Below are 17,413 nucleotides of genomic sequence, written 5' to 3'. Positions count from 1 at the left end.
TGTTCAGCTTGTGACCACAGCATCACCTAAAAATGCCATATTATACTATCTGGACTCACTATGCCAGCTTAGTTGTTCGCTATGGTGAACAAAACATGCAGATACTTATATAAAACATCTGTATATAAAAGCAAAAACAGTATGGTGGGAGGAGAATGGTGGCGAGTCAGGTGAGGTATGGGAGGGAGGAAGTGACAGACAGTGGCGGGCTGCCACTGCCACTCAGCATACCAACTTAGTGGTTCATTATTGTGAACACGAATGTAGATACTTATATATAACATCTGTATATAGTGAATAAAATAAAAAACATTATGGTGGGAGGAGAATGTGGGCGAGTGAGGTGTTGAGGGAGCGAGTATGTTGTTGTTGTTGTTATTATAGATTAAGCTACTCGGAACAAATTCCAAGTAGCACGGGCTATTGTGAGCCCGTAACTTACCTGGCACAGGAGCGGGGCAAGTAGCACGGGCTATGGTGAGCCAGTAGTGGACTTACCTGGCACAGGAGTCGTGGGAGCGAGTAGCTGGCTGGTGTGTGGTGATCACTCCTCATTGCTTTTTGACTCATAATACCAACTTAGTGGTTTGTTATGGTGAACAAAACATGCAGATACTTATATATAATCTGTGTATACAGTATAGTGTAATAGCCGACAGAGTACATGTTCACTGTTTGATGAACATGATAATTGAATCAACAATATGCACACCATAATTTTCAGTACAGCAATGATTCACTCATTTTATTATATAAATATATCACACTACACACTATTGAATAATATTACAGCAAAAAAAAACTACGAAAAATCCATCAGAGACATTGAAATAATTAGGAAATTATCTCTTTATGGCCACTCCTGCCTGAGAGCTGGGAGCAACAGCAACAGACCGCCTGGGATGCACGCCGAGTCAGCGCCTGTTTTTGGCCAGACTTCCTCGTCCTATAGCAGGCAATATATGCCACTTACGATTTTTGTATTATTTTTCCCATGATCAGAGAACACAGGTTTAGAAGATTTTTTTTTTGTTTTTTTGGTATGTGCCTGTGGGTGACAATTGCTAATTAGCCCTGAGCAACACAAATGTTAATGACAATTTGCTGTCTCGTTTTAGGGACATCCTAAAACACAGACAAGCAATTGTCAATAAACACGTTTTTTGCAAAAGTAGAGAAAAGAAGAGCCAGTGATTGTGAACCACAACCCGGTCCCAGTGGGGTGAAATTCCCAAGAAGAGAGCGCCCGCCTGACTCAGAGGTGGATTCTCCTTCCACACCATAACGCCTCTCCTCCTTCCCAGCTCCCCATCGTCTCCCTCAAGCCAGCAACGACTCTTCATAAAGTAAACATGAAAACAGTACAACAAAACATTTATAATTACACGTGCAGTATTATATTTACATTATAAAATGTCTTACAAGTATGGATGCTTTTGGGAGTGGAATGGATTAAATTTATTTCCTTTATTTTAAATGGGGAAATTTGTTTCTTAAGATGAGTTTTCCACATAACGATCTCGGTGCCAGAACGGATTAAACTCGTTAATGGAGGTGCCACTGTATCTCTGGGAATTCTTATTATCTGCTGTTGTAGAATTGACAAAATATACACTGTGTCAACAAAATTATTCTCTTCATACTCCGTCACTATGTGATGGAGTACACATAGGACAGGGACTGAATTATCCCTGAATTCAGGGACAATTCTGTAACAAATGTTCTAGCATAAAACTTTGTACAGTTTAGTAATTTCTTACCATTTGATGTACCAGGATGATCCATGTGTGCTGATGTTTTATAGCTGGAAGATCTTTTTGACTTCTTGACTTCTTCAAAGTGACTATTAGCTTCCCATCCATTGTCTATGTGAAGTCCTCCAGTACTTGGCCTACAGTTACCAGATCTGGTTTGCACAATCTAGCAAACGAAAGTACTATGGAGATGAGACTGTTAATATATTTTTTGAGATTCATATGTCTTGCAAATTAAAAACCTTTACTTGTGTAAAGGAGGAAATGTATATGTTTATCTCTCAGAATGTTCAGAAATATGTTTATTGTTTGTGATGTGTGTATATGTATGTATTAACACATCAGTTGCATATAGTCCTGGGGACCATTCAGGCTTGTTCACATATATATATATATATATATATATATATATATATATATATATATATATATATATATATATATATATATATATATATATATATATAAATATATTCGTATCCAGCGCCTGGCCGAAAGAGACGCCAGACCGCAGAAACTCACCCGTTGAACGTAGGCACGAATGTGTCACGACACAACTTTGCTGAAAAGACCCCATGTTACGACCCTGGGTTCCTCAATTGGAAACCAGAGGTCAAATTGAGCTAAATAAACTACCATATATTTGACACGCTTGCCGACGTGTATTTGTTCGTATCTTCCTTGCCAAACGTAGGATGAATCTTGTTGCTCACAAAGCATTCAGACTCTTGAGCTTGTTGTGGATTAAGTATAATATTGTAGTAATTATTAACTATCCTTAGAACGAGTAAAGTAAACAATATTGTACATCGGTGAAGATTTTTAATGTGTATAGCTGCACGATCAATTAGGCTCTTCCCGGTACCACAACAACTCAGGAGCCCTGGATGGGACGCTGGATGCGGCCTTCTCTGGGCTGGCGTTGTGGTGAAAAGTACCTCCTCCTCTTCCTCTTGCTTCTCTATTTCTGTGTCTAGTTTACCAAGATATGTATACTGTATTGTGTCCTCATTGTCTGGCATAGACGTGTTCTAATGTGTAGAGTATTATACTTTGTATGAATTAGGTGTTCCTAGTGTTTATATTCCTAGTTATTCTAAGGGGGTCCCAGTGGAACCACGTGGTCTCCCTACCCTAAGCTGACTCAAGCTTCAAGTTCTTTACTAGTAGTACTTTACCCTAGCTTGTTCTCAGTGTAAACCTTGTATCCTGCCTATGTGGACCAAGGCTTTTAACGTAAGATAGTGTGGTAAAGTAATTATTGTTATTGGTGTGAATGTATATGGGGGTTGTTAAGGGGTTAATAAATAAGTAAGTTAGTTTAAAGGAGTATCCATTCTTCCTGTGTAGGAGATCTATGATCTACCTCTAGGCTGACAATTGCAGTAATAAGCCACTATAAGTTTACTCTTGTATGTTTATTGGGGGCCGGGCCTTTTAGATCTCCCATACTTGATACCTCTTAATGCTAACTACTGACCCTACTCTAAATTAATACTAGATCCCCCATAGAACTTACTCCTATTTATAACACCCCAGGAGCACCGCCAGGGGAAGAAAGGCCATAGCCGCACATGCAGGAGAGCAGGGAAGAGGCGAAAGAGACGCCCCACACCCATGACACAGGGAAAACTCTGGCGTCCTCCCTATAGCTGCAATCCAGAACACCCCAGGAGCTACGGGGCATGGACTGGAGAATGGAGAAGAGTGAGAGGTGAAGCACCCGAGAAAAAGGGACGCAAAACACCAGCACTTGTGCACACCACCCTGACCAAAACAAACTCCCACAGTGCATGCGCAGGAGACACTGTCCGAACCGCACAACCCGCTCTGCGGGATGGCGCCTACTAGGACTACTTTACAAAAAGTAGCCAAACAGTATGTGACCCGAGTGAACCACTAAAGAGAAGAAACAGCCCATCACACGGGACAGGAGCCAAAAGAGGAGTAAGCAGCGACAACATAGCCGGCTTACGAGATGAAGACAAGGAACCCCATCGGGAACCTAATTGGGCTACAAGTAGCCCAAACTGGCATCCCGGACCAGGAGTATGCAAAGAAAATGAGCAGCGCCGAGACAGAGCACGGAGAGAAAAGAAAACACAAAAGAACGAGACAGGATCGAAAACCAAGAGTAAGCACAGAAAAGGACAAACAAGAACTAGAAAGGACCAGAGGGAAGCCACATAGAAAGACAACAGACGTCCCAATAATATGGAAAGTAGCGGAAACCTTCCTGAACTCTTGAGAACACAGAAGCAAGCACAAGTCACGAACGCATAAAGGCACAGCCGCACCCGAGACCAAAAGTCATGCAGAACCCCAAGAAGAGGGAAACATGACAGAGACATTCTATCCCAAGGAAAAGGGAGGGAATAATGGAGAAGAGCACCCACCTACAGGATGGAACCAACTGACTCAAGGGACAAGGAACCGAGCCTGGAGAGGGGGCCGACGCCCAAAAAATCATACAGCGAGGGGGAAGGGAAAAAACCCACTCCGCATTACCGCAAGCCCCACCCAGAGGGTAGAAAAAAACCTGCTGGGTCCAACGGGGCCCTAGGCTCCCCAAGGCAGCCCCTTTCCAGTCCCGGAAACCCACATGGCATGGCTCCGGGGCTGAGCCGTCCTCCCAAAGCCCCGGCATCACAAGAAAAAAACGGGGCAGCCATGAAAATACTAAGGAAGAGAGCCCACTGGCAGAATCTTACAACACGGCTGGGGGAACAGGCTCAAATGCCCCCGTCGCTACCCCGGAAGAGGAATTCCTTGAGATCACCAGAGTCTCAAAACCAACAACCCCGCCCCGCCCGAACCCACAGATGGTAAGAATCCGGTTGCAGGTAGGAAAGGGGCCCAGATTAGATCACAACAGAGGAAAGACAAGGGGATGTGGAAGGAACCGAAGCAACCAACACCCCCAAGCCCCAACACCAACCAAAACGGGGCAGCCTCAGGGCTTCCAGGGAGCAAACAACCGAGAGCATTGCCACCATCGAAGTTCAATGTGCAACACCCGTCCTGCCTGAACCCGTAAAGTCATCATAAGACTAGGTAACCGAGCCACAACAAGCAACAAAACTCGCATGACTCCGGGCCGAAGGTCCGCACCCCGACAGGCAGCAGACGGAGGCAAGACAGAGAGTCACACTGAGACAAGGGGTGAGAGCAACCCTCAAACTCGCTGGAAGCGAAGGGGGACTCCGGGGTCACATCCATTGGACCCGCGCGCCCCCAGGGGTTTCCCAGGGTCCTGAGCATTACTATAAGAGGACTCGCGCTCAGGTAATCCCAGGCAGAGTACTGCTAACCGGCACCCAAAGCTACCAAACAACTTTCTAAGAACTGAACCCCCGGGACGTGTACACTCACGGGGACCTAGCAGGGGGAACCACCGGAAGAAGGAAGGAGACTCAATACACAGGGAACACAGGGGACAAGAATGAAGGCAGATCCCCCGATCAAGCAGAAAAAAAAAAAAAAAAAAACACGCAAGAGGACAGCATACCCAGGCGGAACAGAGTCGGCTGCTATGATTGGTGAAAACAAGCTGCGCAGTACCCTGCGCCCCAACAGTGCAAAATTGCCCCTTACTCTAAGACAAACAAAGAAGCCAGAACACCCGAGCACACAGAGGGCGGCCGAAAACCAAGCAGTAAACGGCCTAGCAGAAGCAGAACCCAAGGGACTTGTGGAAGGCGGCCCCAAGTCCCAAGGGCAGTACTTACAGGGCACCTAGGGAAGGAAACCCTAGGCACGTGCAGCCCAAGTACTGGAGAATCACTCCCAGCTCACGCACCACCTAGAAGACAGTCACCACACACACTACGTACATAGCTGAAACAACCACCAGAGCCGGAGCACATGACCTCAGCCTTTAGCATCAGCCGAAGAACTGATAGTGGATAGCCGGTGCGGTAGGTCTGGGGCTGGTTCCAAGGGGTTGTCATAGCCAGGGGGTGGTAATGGGGGACGAGCTCTCATGACCTATAAAATGCTCCTATATGGCATGCGTCTCCAATAGCCTCTGACAACCAAGTCCAACTCCTGGCCTGCATGGGTGGCTTAGTCTTTAAGTCTGGTGGAACTGCTTTTACCGACAGGAGAAGGAGCAAGGGCGTACCTCTGGCGCTTTAAAACCAGCTGCTCCAGGTAGATGGGACTCGATAGCCTGGGAAGGCAGCCCATCTAGGGGGAAGGAAAACCCTGATTTTAAACCTCCGCTACCTTGCGGCCATACCCCTTTTTTGGGAAAGGCTTCAGGAGTCAACCTCGAGGAAAAATCCGGAGTTGGAGCCCCTAAGGCAGTTCGTTGTTGACGTCACCCTCGTTCAGGCAGCTCCTGCGACGTTGCTGGAACCATGTGTATTGGCATTTGCCTTTCTATTGGATAATTTCAGCAACGTGGAGAGGGGGAACCTGCTGCATGGGTAACAACTTCTCCTCCATATCTACCTACCCAGGCTTTGCGCCCTGTCAGGGCGCAACTCCATAGTCTTTTGACTGAAGGGTGCCTACTTGGTCTGGGGCTCCCCCTTCCCCCTCTCGGGGAGGAGGGAGCTGCGCGGCGATGTGTGACGTCATTATCGTTTGCTCGTTTCTTTTAGGGGAGTTCTATCTACCTGTTCGGCTTGTGGTAGCAATTTTTACCAGAATAAGGGTTTGTTTTGAGACGCTTACCTTTCTGGGTGCCTGACCCAGTCCATGGCACACACAGAATGCTTCCAACCACACCGGGGTTTCTATAGGCCATTGCTCCCTTACCTCTCTGAGGGGGCCAGGTTCTGGCTCGTGGTCCCCGGTAGGCCCATAGAACTCCATACACATGACTGATGCCAAAGTCTGACATTAGCATATCAGCCTGGATAAGCTCTGGGAGAGCTGAAGAGGCTCCCCCCCTCCCCCCAAAAAAAAAGAAAAACCTCTGCAAAAGCACAACGCGCCCAGGCGATCAGAACCTGCCGCTATGCGTATATCAGACAGCTGCACAGTATCTTGCACCCCAGCCAGTGATGATACTACCATCTACCAAGGTCAAACAACTGTAAGATCAACCCCAGCTGACCCCAAGAGTGGGCAATCCCTGAGCAGCAAAGGAACCACACAGAGGTAGACTCCCGAATGGCCTATGGAAGATAACCCTAAACCGCAAGGGCAGTACTTACAGGGCATCTAGGGAAGGTGGCCCTAGGCGTATGCAGGCCCAGTACTCTAGTGTTACTCCTGGCTCGCACACCACTACATAGAACAACACCACCACCGTGGGCAGCACTACTCAAAAGGATGGACCCAAAGTCAATCGACTGACACCAAACACAACAGCCACTGAACTGTGGTTGGGAAGCTGGCACGGGAGGTCTGGGACCCCCACATCCCCCTCCCTGCAAGGGGGGAAGTTGGGCAGACAGCGGCGAGGCGGCTGTGGTGACGTCATGCTTGTTTGCTTGTTTTCTGATTGGGGAGTTCTGTTTGCTCGTACAGCTTTCGGTTAGCAATTTTTTACCAGCTGTAGTTTGTTTTGGGATTCCTACCTTTCTGGGTGCCTGACCTGGTAGATGACATAAATAGACTGCTTCCATCAACACGGGGTGTCTACAGGCCATTGCTACTCATGCCTCTCAGAGGGGGCCAGGTTCTGGCGCTGGTCCCCAGTAGGCCTAGAACTCCTTTGAGTGACTGTTGCCAAGGTCTAATATATACACATCAGCCCGGTATAGCTCCAAGGAGCCAAAGGGGATCTCCACAGAAAAAGTCATAATACAATCATGACAACTGCTCACCTGGTTGCAATCAGATGTTTCACTTGTCACATTCGTAGAGTCAGTATCAATGAAGAGCGGGTCTTTTCTGTCTTCCTCTCCCGTAACACGCCCATCATGGGAACTGTCACTAGAATCTGCCTGATCCTCCACTTCCAACGGCTCTGTTGAGAAATGGCTAAATATAGTCCCTGAATGATACAGAACAACTTCTCTGGGGCCATAAGAGTGAGGTCATGGGCACCACATTAACAAAATACATCTTACCTCAAGACCAGGTATACAAAGCTTGGCTCAACTTCCTAACAGAGAGTGTCAAACTAGGAAGACAGGACATTGTGGCCCAACCGAACCTTCGAGCTTATCCCTAAAGGATGGAACACACTTGATCTGTCTTCTGTCCAATAGTAAACTTCAATGGTAACAGAACTATGATTGCTGTGGAAGGGAATTTGTTACTTACTGTACTTCTGGATAATGCAGAAATGTGCATAAAATGGGGCAATCTGACATGGAAAACAATCTTGATTAAAACTAATTAAGGGGATAATTAGCTTGTTGTTTGTCTATCAGCATTTCAAATACTCCATTAATTTTCCATTACAGTACTACTAATGTACTACTATTACTACTTCCATCCATTACTATAATTTTCTCACTACAGTACTTCAGACAATTAAGGAACAATTTTGAACCATAATTCTAATGATACACCTGGATCTGCGTTGACCCCCGCTGAGCATTAGAGAGAGAGAGAGACATTGCTGTTTTCCCCAATGATCATGTACTCCTGTGTGCTTAATTTACTACAATTTATTACTGAATACATTAAATGATTCTTACCATGTTTCACCTTAATTTCATTGTCGTCTGTGCAGAAAACCCAGCTTCTGCATGTGTCATCTTCCTGAAAATGTTAAAAATATGAATACAGTAATAATAAGAGTACTATAACAAAGTTATAATAATACATTAACAATAATAACAACAATATTAGACTAATAACTGCAAGATGAGAGAGTGCCGCTCACCATAGTTTGTTCAACCTTAATTTTCTTGCAGGACTGTTGAGTCTCTTCAGTTTTCTGCTGGCAGTGAGTCTCACTTACTTTTGATGAATTTACGTCGGCCATCTTTGTTAACTTCTTACTTGCTCGGCCAGAGCGAGATACCTACAAGAATATAATGCTTTTACCATAACATCATTTGTGACTGTTGGTCATTTATTTATCCTGTAATGTCTGGCAGGTCACTACAGTTCTGTAGTGACCTTTCAGGTGCTACAAACCTTATCCACGGCCACACAACACAACAAAGAACACCAGAGCCAACTTGAGGAAGACTCTCCAAGAAGTATCTTCTCTTACAAACAATTACACTTCTCTGGCAACAAACATGGCCACAAGCACAGCTAGAATCACATACATGACAACAAGACTAAAAACACAAACACTACAAGGGCTACTAAAACAGGTGAGCCACCAACACAAGCATGGAACCATGACATGTACACATACACAGGCATGGCAACATATGTTTCCCAAAATAATGGCACCAAGCCATAAGGGTCACACACACAGAAATAACACAAGCGTGGACACACGACATACCAGCTTGATACCTGCTTGATGGGGTTCTGGGAGTAGTTCTACTCCCCAAGCCCGGCCCAAGGCCAGGTTTGACTTGTGAGAGCTTGGAAATGTCCACGGTTGTTCCAGCAATACTGTATTTTATATATTCGCTGGGAGGACGTTGAACAACCACGGATCTCTGACGTTTATACAGTATTTTCTGATTGTGCCTATGGCACCTCTGCTCTTCACTGGTTCTATTCTGCATTTTCTTCCATATCGTTCACTCCAGTACGATGTTATTTTAATGTGTAGATTTGGGCTCTCCAGTATTTTCCATGTGTATATTATTTGGTATCTCTCTCGTCTCCTTTCTAGCGAGTACATTTGGAGAGCTTTGAGATGATCCCAATAATTTAGGTGCTTTATCATGTCTATGCGTGCCATATATGTTCTCTGTATTCCCTCTATTTCAGAAATCTCTTCTGCTCTGAAGGGGGAAGTGAGTACCGAGCAGTACTCAAGACAGGACAGCACAAGTAATTTGAAAAAAGTACAACCATTGTGATGGGATCCCAGGATTTGAAAGTTCTCGTAATCAATCCTATCATTTTTTCTGGCTGACACAATATTTGCTTGGTTATGCTCCCTAAACGTTAGGTCGTCGGACATCATTACAGTGGTACCTCGGTTTAAGAGTTTAATCCGTTCCTGGAGACGGCTCGTATTCCGAAAACTCGTAATGCGAAGCTAATTTCCCCATAAGAAATAATGGGAAATGAATTAATCCGTTCCCGGCTACCCAAAAACCTCACTTCAAACTAAATTTTATACCTAATTCATCTGAATAAACCTACAAAACTATGTTCAAGTTATTACTTACCCTTGCTGAGGAATGCTGTTGGCGTATGGAAGATGGTGAGGAGGAGGGAGGAGGAGAGGTGTTACTGTTTGGAAGGGGAGTCCCCTTCCATTATAACATCAGGCAGTGAGGACTTCTCTGGTGTGCACTCTCTGGCACATTTTGCCTGCATACCACTAGGACTTGCTTGTCTTACTAAGAATCTGTCTAAAGACACTTGATTTTCCCTACATTTTAACACTTGTCTGTAGTAAGACATCACATCGTCATTTAAAAGGTCAATGCAACGGCCTGCTACAGCTTTATCTGGGTGAGTTTTTTCAACAAAACTTTGCAGTTCTTCGCATACTTCACACATTTCCTTAATCATGAAGGAACATCCTCTACTGCCTCTACTCACAGCTATTTTCTTAGGTTGAACCTTACCACTGGCCTTCTTGAGACCCATGGCGAGATATATAATAACTTTTATGCTCAAATGGTAAAAAAACTGACAAAAAACTGTAAATCCTTGTGAAGAATTCAGGTGGGATAGTCACTGGGCGCAAGACACTGGTAAACTGAGGCGCGATTGCCATGCCACCATGCGCTAGTCGGCCTGTATGTGTGCATTATTAGTAATTACCTAAGTGTAATTACCTAAGTGTAGTTACAGGATGAGAGCTACGCTTGTGGTGTCCCGTCTTCCCAGCACTCTTTGTCATGTAATGCTTTGAAACTACTGATGGTCTTGGCCTCCACCACCTTCTCACCTAACTTGTTCCAACCGTCTACCACTCTGTTTGCGAAAGTGAATTTTCTTATATTTCTTCGGCATCTGTGTTTAGCTAGTTTAAATCTATGACCTCTTATTCTTAAAGTTCCAGGTCTCAGGAAATCTTCCCTGTCGATTTTATCAATTCCTGTTACTATTTTGTATGTAGTGATCATATCACCTCTTTTTCTTGTCATCTAGTTTTGGCATACTTAATGCCTTTAACCTCTCCTTGTAGCTCTTGCCCTTCAGTTCTGGGAGCCACTTAGTAGCATGTCTTTGCACCTTTTCCAGTTTCCTAATGTGCTTCTTAAGACATGGGCACCACACAACCGCTGCATATTCTAGCTTTGGCCTAACAAAAGTCATAAACAATTTCTTTAGTATATCGCCATCCATGTACAGTATTTAAAAGCAATTCTGAAGTTAGAAAGCGTGGCATAGGCTCCTCGCACAACGTTCTTTATGTGGTCCTCAGGTGATAGTTTTCTATCTAGAACCACCCCTAGATCACTTTCATTACCAGAATTCTTTAAAGATTTCTCACATATTATATAGTTTGTGTGGGGTCTATGTTCTCCTATTCCACATTCCATAACATGGCATTTATTAACATTAAATTCCATTTGCCAAGTGGTGCTCCATATACTTATTTTGTCTAGATCATCTTGAAGGGCATGACAATCATCTAAGTTTCTTATCCTTCCTATTATCTTAGCATCATCAGCAAACATGTTCATATAATTCTGTATACCAACTGGTAGATCATTTATGTAGACAATAAACATCACTGGTGCAAGAACTGAACCCTGTGGTACTCCACTTGTGACATTTCTTCAGTCTGATACATTGCCTCTGATTACTGCCCTCATTTTTCTATCAGTTAGAAAATTTTTCATCCATGTTAGAAGCTTACCTGTCACCCCTCCAATATTTTCCAGTTTCCAGAACACCCTCTTATGTGGCTGTCAAAAGCCTTTTTTAGGTCTAGATAGATGCATGCAGTCAACCCAACCATCTCTTTCCTGTAAAATCTCTGTGGCTCAATCATAAAAACTGAGTAAATTTGATACACAGGATCTTCCAGATTGAAAACCATTCTGTCTGTCTGATATTATATCATTTCTCACCAGGTGTTCTACCCATTTAGTTTTCATTAGTTTTTCCAATACTTTCACTATTACACTTGTCAATGATATAGGTCTATAATTAAGGGGGGTCTTCCCTGCTTCCACTTTTGTAGATTGGAACTATGTTAGCCTTTTTCCACACATCAGCTACAACTCCTGTAAACAGGGATACCTGAAAAATCAGTTGAAGTGGAATGCTGAGCTCAGGTGCACATTCTCTCAGAACCCATGGTGAAACTCCATCTGGACCAACTGCTTTGTTCTTATTTAGCTCCTTGAGCATTTTTTCCACTTCGTCTCTAGACACCTCTATGTGCTCTATGTTGTTCTCTGGAACTCTTATTGTGTCTGGTTCCCTTAAGATTTCATTTTGTACAAACACACTTTGGAACTTTTCGTTTAATGTTTCACACATTTCCTTTTCATTTTCCGTGAATCTATTTCCCATTTTCAATCTCTGGATATAATCCTTTACCTGCAATTTGTTGTTTATGAATTTATAAAATAGACCTGGTTCTGTCAGAACTGGACAAACCATTGCCAGGGCAGTACACCCTGGGTCAGGGTGGAGAGGAGGGAAAACTACCAAAACCTTCCAGAAGTGACACAATATGGAAAATCATTTATATTTGAAAAAATAAAAGGCCTAAAGTCAAAATCAAGAAATAAAGTTAAGTTCATAAATGGTCTCCTATTAGAGTCAAACTCAATATTTGGGGCATATAAATATATAACACTGTACAGTACAGTTGTGTTTAATTATGTTTTGCAATGGAAATTTTGCAATTACCTTCGGAAAAGGTACTTGTGCACCAAGTACTAGGTCATTATGAGATATGCTGAATGTTGTCAATATACCATCTGAATACTATAACACATGATGCATGAATTAATTTATATGTCTGAGAATGCCTCACTTTGCGTTCATCATTGGACGTCCTAATAATTAAGGTACTCAAAAGGACTTAATCAGGCCTCATTGGATTTCATAAAATGTATTTACACACTCTCTCAGAACCCCCATATGTGTTGTATGTGGATGCTGAAGTTCAGTCTCTTGTCTATGTATAGGTCAAGGAACTTTCCATAATTGTTACTGCAAATGTTTACTTGTAATACTGGGTATGCATACGGTGTTCTTACCCTCGACCACGGCGATGGTAAGCCGAGGTCGTATGGTCTGAAAGCCACAAATATTTACAATGGGGACGGTGGATAACATTTCCTCTTCAAGCATACGCACGCGAATGAACTATGTTACTTAACTGTCATAAGTAATCACTTGCTTGTATCAAGTGATTGTTGGAAGCACTCGTGCAACATAATTTACACTATTTCTCAGGATTATTATACTTCTTACAAGCATATACAGTATAGTGCCTAGGAGGTTCTCTTCAATGATATCTAAGATAATTAGAAGAACCCAAACAAGCTACAGTGGAAATATGCAGGGCAAACATATCAATTGTGACACCAGCTCTCCACATATGTCAGTTGCTTAAGTTAATTTAGAAACTGTACTTGTGTTCGATCACGAGTCCAATGACCGAGGTTCAAACGCTTTACCCCAAGAGCTTAATACAGTGGCACCTCGACTTACGATTGCCCCGACAAATGATAATTTCGAGTTACGATGTAAATTTCATCGAAAAATGCGACTCGTGTCGTCGTCGACTAACTATATTTGTTGGTACACATTCGGGTCGACCAAGCGCGTGGTTCCCGGTCACGCGGTCTGACCTGCCTCAGTTTACTACAGCTGCCCGCTTAGTGATGATCACGCCTATAAGAAATTCCGCGTTTGTGGTGATTTTTTGCATTTTGAACATTAAAGTAATTACAGTATTATATATCACACCATGAGTCCCAGGAAAGTCAGTGGTGAGGCTCAACATATGAAAACCCATGTAAGGATGACCATAGAGCAGAAACTAGAGTACAGAATGTCTCTTCCTCAACAATTAAGAAAATGTGTGCAGCATGGGAAAAATTGCAAACCTTTGCTGAAACAACTCACCCAAATCAAGCTGCAGTAGGCCGTTGCCTTAACCTATTCAATGACACTGCGATGCATCATTACAGACAAATGTTAAAATGAAGGGAAAAACAAATGTCTTTTGACAAATTTGTAGTGAGACAAACGAGCAGTGAACCACAACCAGGTTCTAGTGGTATTCAAGCAAAACGTAGGAGAGAGTACCCCAGAGAAAACATCACTGCCTGATGTGATAATGGAAGGGAACTCCCCTTCCAAACAGTAACGCCTCTCCTCCTCCCCCCTCATCACCATCTTCCATATGCCATCAAGAGCCCTCCCTCCCCCCACCCCTACAGCCCATACACACACACACCCTCAAATCATCCATCCTTCCATCCCTCCCTCCATCCTACCATCAATCCATCTCCATCCTCTCCTTCCCTGCCTCCCTCCCAAGCTCTGCCTGCCTCCCTCCGTGCCTGTCTCCCTCCGTGCTTGCCTCCCTCCCTGCCTCTCCCTCACAAGCTCTGCCTGCCCACCTCCCTCCCAACCTCCCACTGATTTGTGGCAGACGTATCTTTGTAAATTAATTTAAAGGCTGAAGCATGATTAGCTAGCTACATGTCATAAAATCTCCTTATAGACATTTTCTGTGATAAAACAAGGTGAGTGAGGGTGGACAGATAAGGGAATACTGTTCTGTAAACCTCACTTGGTTTTCCTTCGTCTGTGTCGTTATAGTTCAGTGACCCATGACTTTGAAAGTTTCAGACCAATAAATCATTTCTAAAACCAATGCTTTAATAGCTTTTTATTATCCTAATTAAACTAAACTAAATAAAACCGAAAATATACTGTAATATGATAGACATCTGCTATTTGAGAAATTATTTGTTATTGGAACAACTCCAGCGTGAGCGAGTGGACGGGTCTAATCCCTGTACACACACACCATGCGTTTCTCGTTTCAATTCGTCGCCACAGTTCAGTGACTGTGGCGACGAAATAATAAAATTAATAAATCATTTAATCAATGGTCATTTAACAGATGATGAGATTATACAAAATGTTACTGGCACCAGCACAGCCGTACCCAGCACCAGCACAGCCGTACCCAGCACCAGCACAGCTGTACCCAGCACCAGCACAGCCGTACCCAGCACCAGCACAGCCGTACCCAGCACCAGCACAGCCGTACCCAGCACCAGCACAGCTGTACCCAGCACCAGCACAGCCGTACCCAGCACCAGCACAGCTGTACCCAGCACCAGCACAGCCGTACCCAGCACCAGTACAGCCGTACCCAGCACCAGCACAGCTGTACCCAGCACCAGCACAAAAGCAGCTGAAGCCAACACAGCAGCAGCGAGCACCAGCAAAGCTGATGCAAACATCTAAAAACATCGTGTGTGAAGTGAACAATTAGAATAAGTGTTAAATTCAAGTGTGTACATAGTGTTAAAATTAAAGTTGCAATAATTCTAATGTACAATAGTTTTCAAGAACTGTATTGTAGTACTCAACATACAGCAAAACCACTTTTAATAATACAGTGCTAACGGCTTAATGCACTGCAGTACCTATTTACTGTAGAGCATTCACAACTTCACAAAACTTCACACACTACTGAGGCTCCCACACCCGGGAATGTGGACCACGATTTTTTTTTTAAGATGGCGTCTGTTTACAAGAGCCCTGAGGAAGCTGATGTGAACCCCATGTAGTGGCGGGAGTTTTGAATGGAACGTGAAAAATACAAATACCCGGAGGCTCGTGGTGCACCTGAAGCCTGGGCCTGCAGGCGCATTGCGCAGTTAAAGGGTTAAGGAATCTGCGTGAAATAGGCATTGTTCTGAGATGAATGCTGCAGGGGGGTCCGTCTAATTACCACAAGCTACACAAGCTTCACAAAGCTTCCTAGCAATACGTTAGTAATGAATAAATATGATATGTTAGGTTAGGCTGACCTGACCTAACCTAACCTAACCTAACCTATCCTAACCTAACCTAACCTATCCTAACCTAACCTAACCTATCCTAACCTAACCTAACCTATCCTAACCTAACCTAACCTAACTTAATCAAACCAAACCTAACCTAACCAACTCTTGGATCATCGACTTGATTTGGCATCACCAGCTCTTTATTTTCATCTAATTTCTTTATAAAAAGACACTTTTTAAGATTAAAATTTTGTTTTTTCGTGTTGTACATTCAGCACCAACATTATAATGAGTAAATATATCATGTTATTCATTACTAACGTATTGCCAGGAAGCTTAGTGAAGCTGGTGTAGCTTGTGGTAGCTTGTGGTAGCTTGTGGTAATTACACGGACCGGCTGCAGGTTTCGAGCTCGACGAATGATGAAAACTGCCACTTTTATACAACTACAAATATCTTCAGTTTTACTTAAAATATTTGTCTGGTAGAGGTTTTACATATACATCGCGTTTCTGTCTTTCTTCTGACTAATAAATAATTTTGGTTTAATAAGTAATGAAGATGTTTTCAACAATATTCTTTCGGCGTTCGTCTATTCCAACATGGATGACCATTTTGAAAACGCGATACATGGGTTAACCCATCTCATAGTTGGGTCAGTTTCCATTATGGTTCGGAACAGTACCACAAGGGACTACAGGCATGGCACTAAAATGAGGCTACAAGCATGGTTCCATAACGAGGCCACAAATATGGCACCACAACGAGGCCACAAATATGGCACCACAACGAGACCACAAATATGGCACCACAACGAGGCCACAAATATGGCACCACAACGAGGCTACAAATATGGCACCACAACGAGGCTACAAATATGGCACCACAACGAGGCTACAAATATGGCACCACAATGAGGCTACAAGCATGGCACCACAACGAGGCTACAAATATGGCACCACAACGAGGCTACAAATATGGCACCACAATGAGGCTACAAGCATGGCACCACAACGAGGCTACAAATATGGCACCACAATGAGGCTACATGCATGGCACCACAACGAGGCTACAAATATGGCACCACAAGGAGGCTACAAATATGGCACCACAATAAGGCTACAAACATGGCGCCAAAAGTCTGGGCCATACCTGACGTTTTGATCTTGGTCCTGGCGCCATTATGATTACCAGTCACACTCTCCTCGTCTTCACAATAACACACGTTGCTGTCTCTTCTACTTGCCAATACGTGTAATCTCTTGTTATTGATAGTACGTGGAGTTCACGTGAAGGTTTTCGGCCCCACGTGAAGTCTCTCTTTGTTTACATCAGCAGATACTTGGTCGGTTAGTTCCAGGGTTGCCAAATCCAAATTGCTGAAAGTAGCGAGCTGAGGGTCTAAAAGTAGCGAATTTGCAATAAGAGTAGCCCAATTTTTAATTTAGTGACTGTTACAGGTTTCAAAGTAATATACTTTAATATATAGAGTACTCTACACGATTTTGAAAGTTTCAGCATTACTTGGAATACGAGAAAGAAGCTCTTTGCAAGCTTTCACTTAAATATTATGGCATCTTTCTTGAATATTTTGAAACTTTTCATAAGTTATAAAATTGTTTTATCTGTTAGTTGCCTGAAGTGTTGAAAAATCGTAACCAA

At 43.6% G+C, this 17,413-nt stretch overlaps 1 protein-coding gene across 1 annotated transcript in view; it reads right to left on the bottom strand.

The window, feature by feature from the left end:
* Nucleotides 1–17,105, bottom strand: part of LOC138372766 (uncharacterized) — a 37,784-nt gene extending 20,679 nt beyond the window's left edge. The window contains exons 1-5 of the mRNA XM_069338386.1: nt 16,904–17,105; nt 8,545–8,685; nt 8,357–8,420; nt 7,535–7,677; nt 1,761–1,920 (exon numbers count right to left, since the gene is read on the bottom strand). Coding sequence (XP_069194487.1) covers nt 1,761–1,920; nt 7,535–7,677; nt 8,357–8,420; nt 8,545–8,685; nt 16,904–16,933 — 538 coding nt within the window. The 5' untranslated portion in view covers nt 16,934–17,105. The remainder of the gene's footprint in view (nt 1–1,760; nt 1,921–7,534; nt 7,678–8,356; nt 8,421–8,544; nt 8,686–16,903) is intronic.
* Between the last annotated feature and the right edge of the window lie 308 nt (nt 17,106–17,413).

This window comes from Procambarus clarkii, chromosome 5 (assembly GCF_040958095.1).
Source record: "Procambarus clarkii isolate CNS0578487 chromosome 5, FALCON_Pclarkii_2.0, whole genome shotgun sequence".
Lineage (NCBI taxonomy): Eukaryota > Metazoa > Arthropoda > Malacostraca > Decapoda > Cambaridae > Procambarus > Procambarus clarkii.
This window is presented reverse-complemented; position numbering and strand designations above follow the sequence as displayed.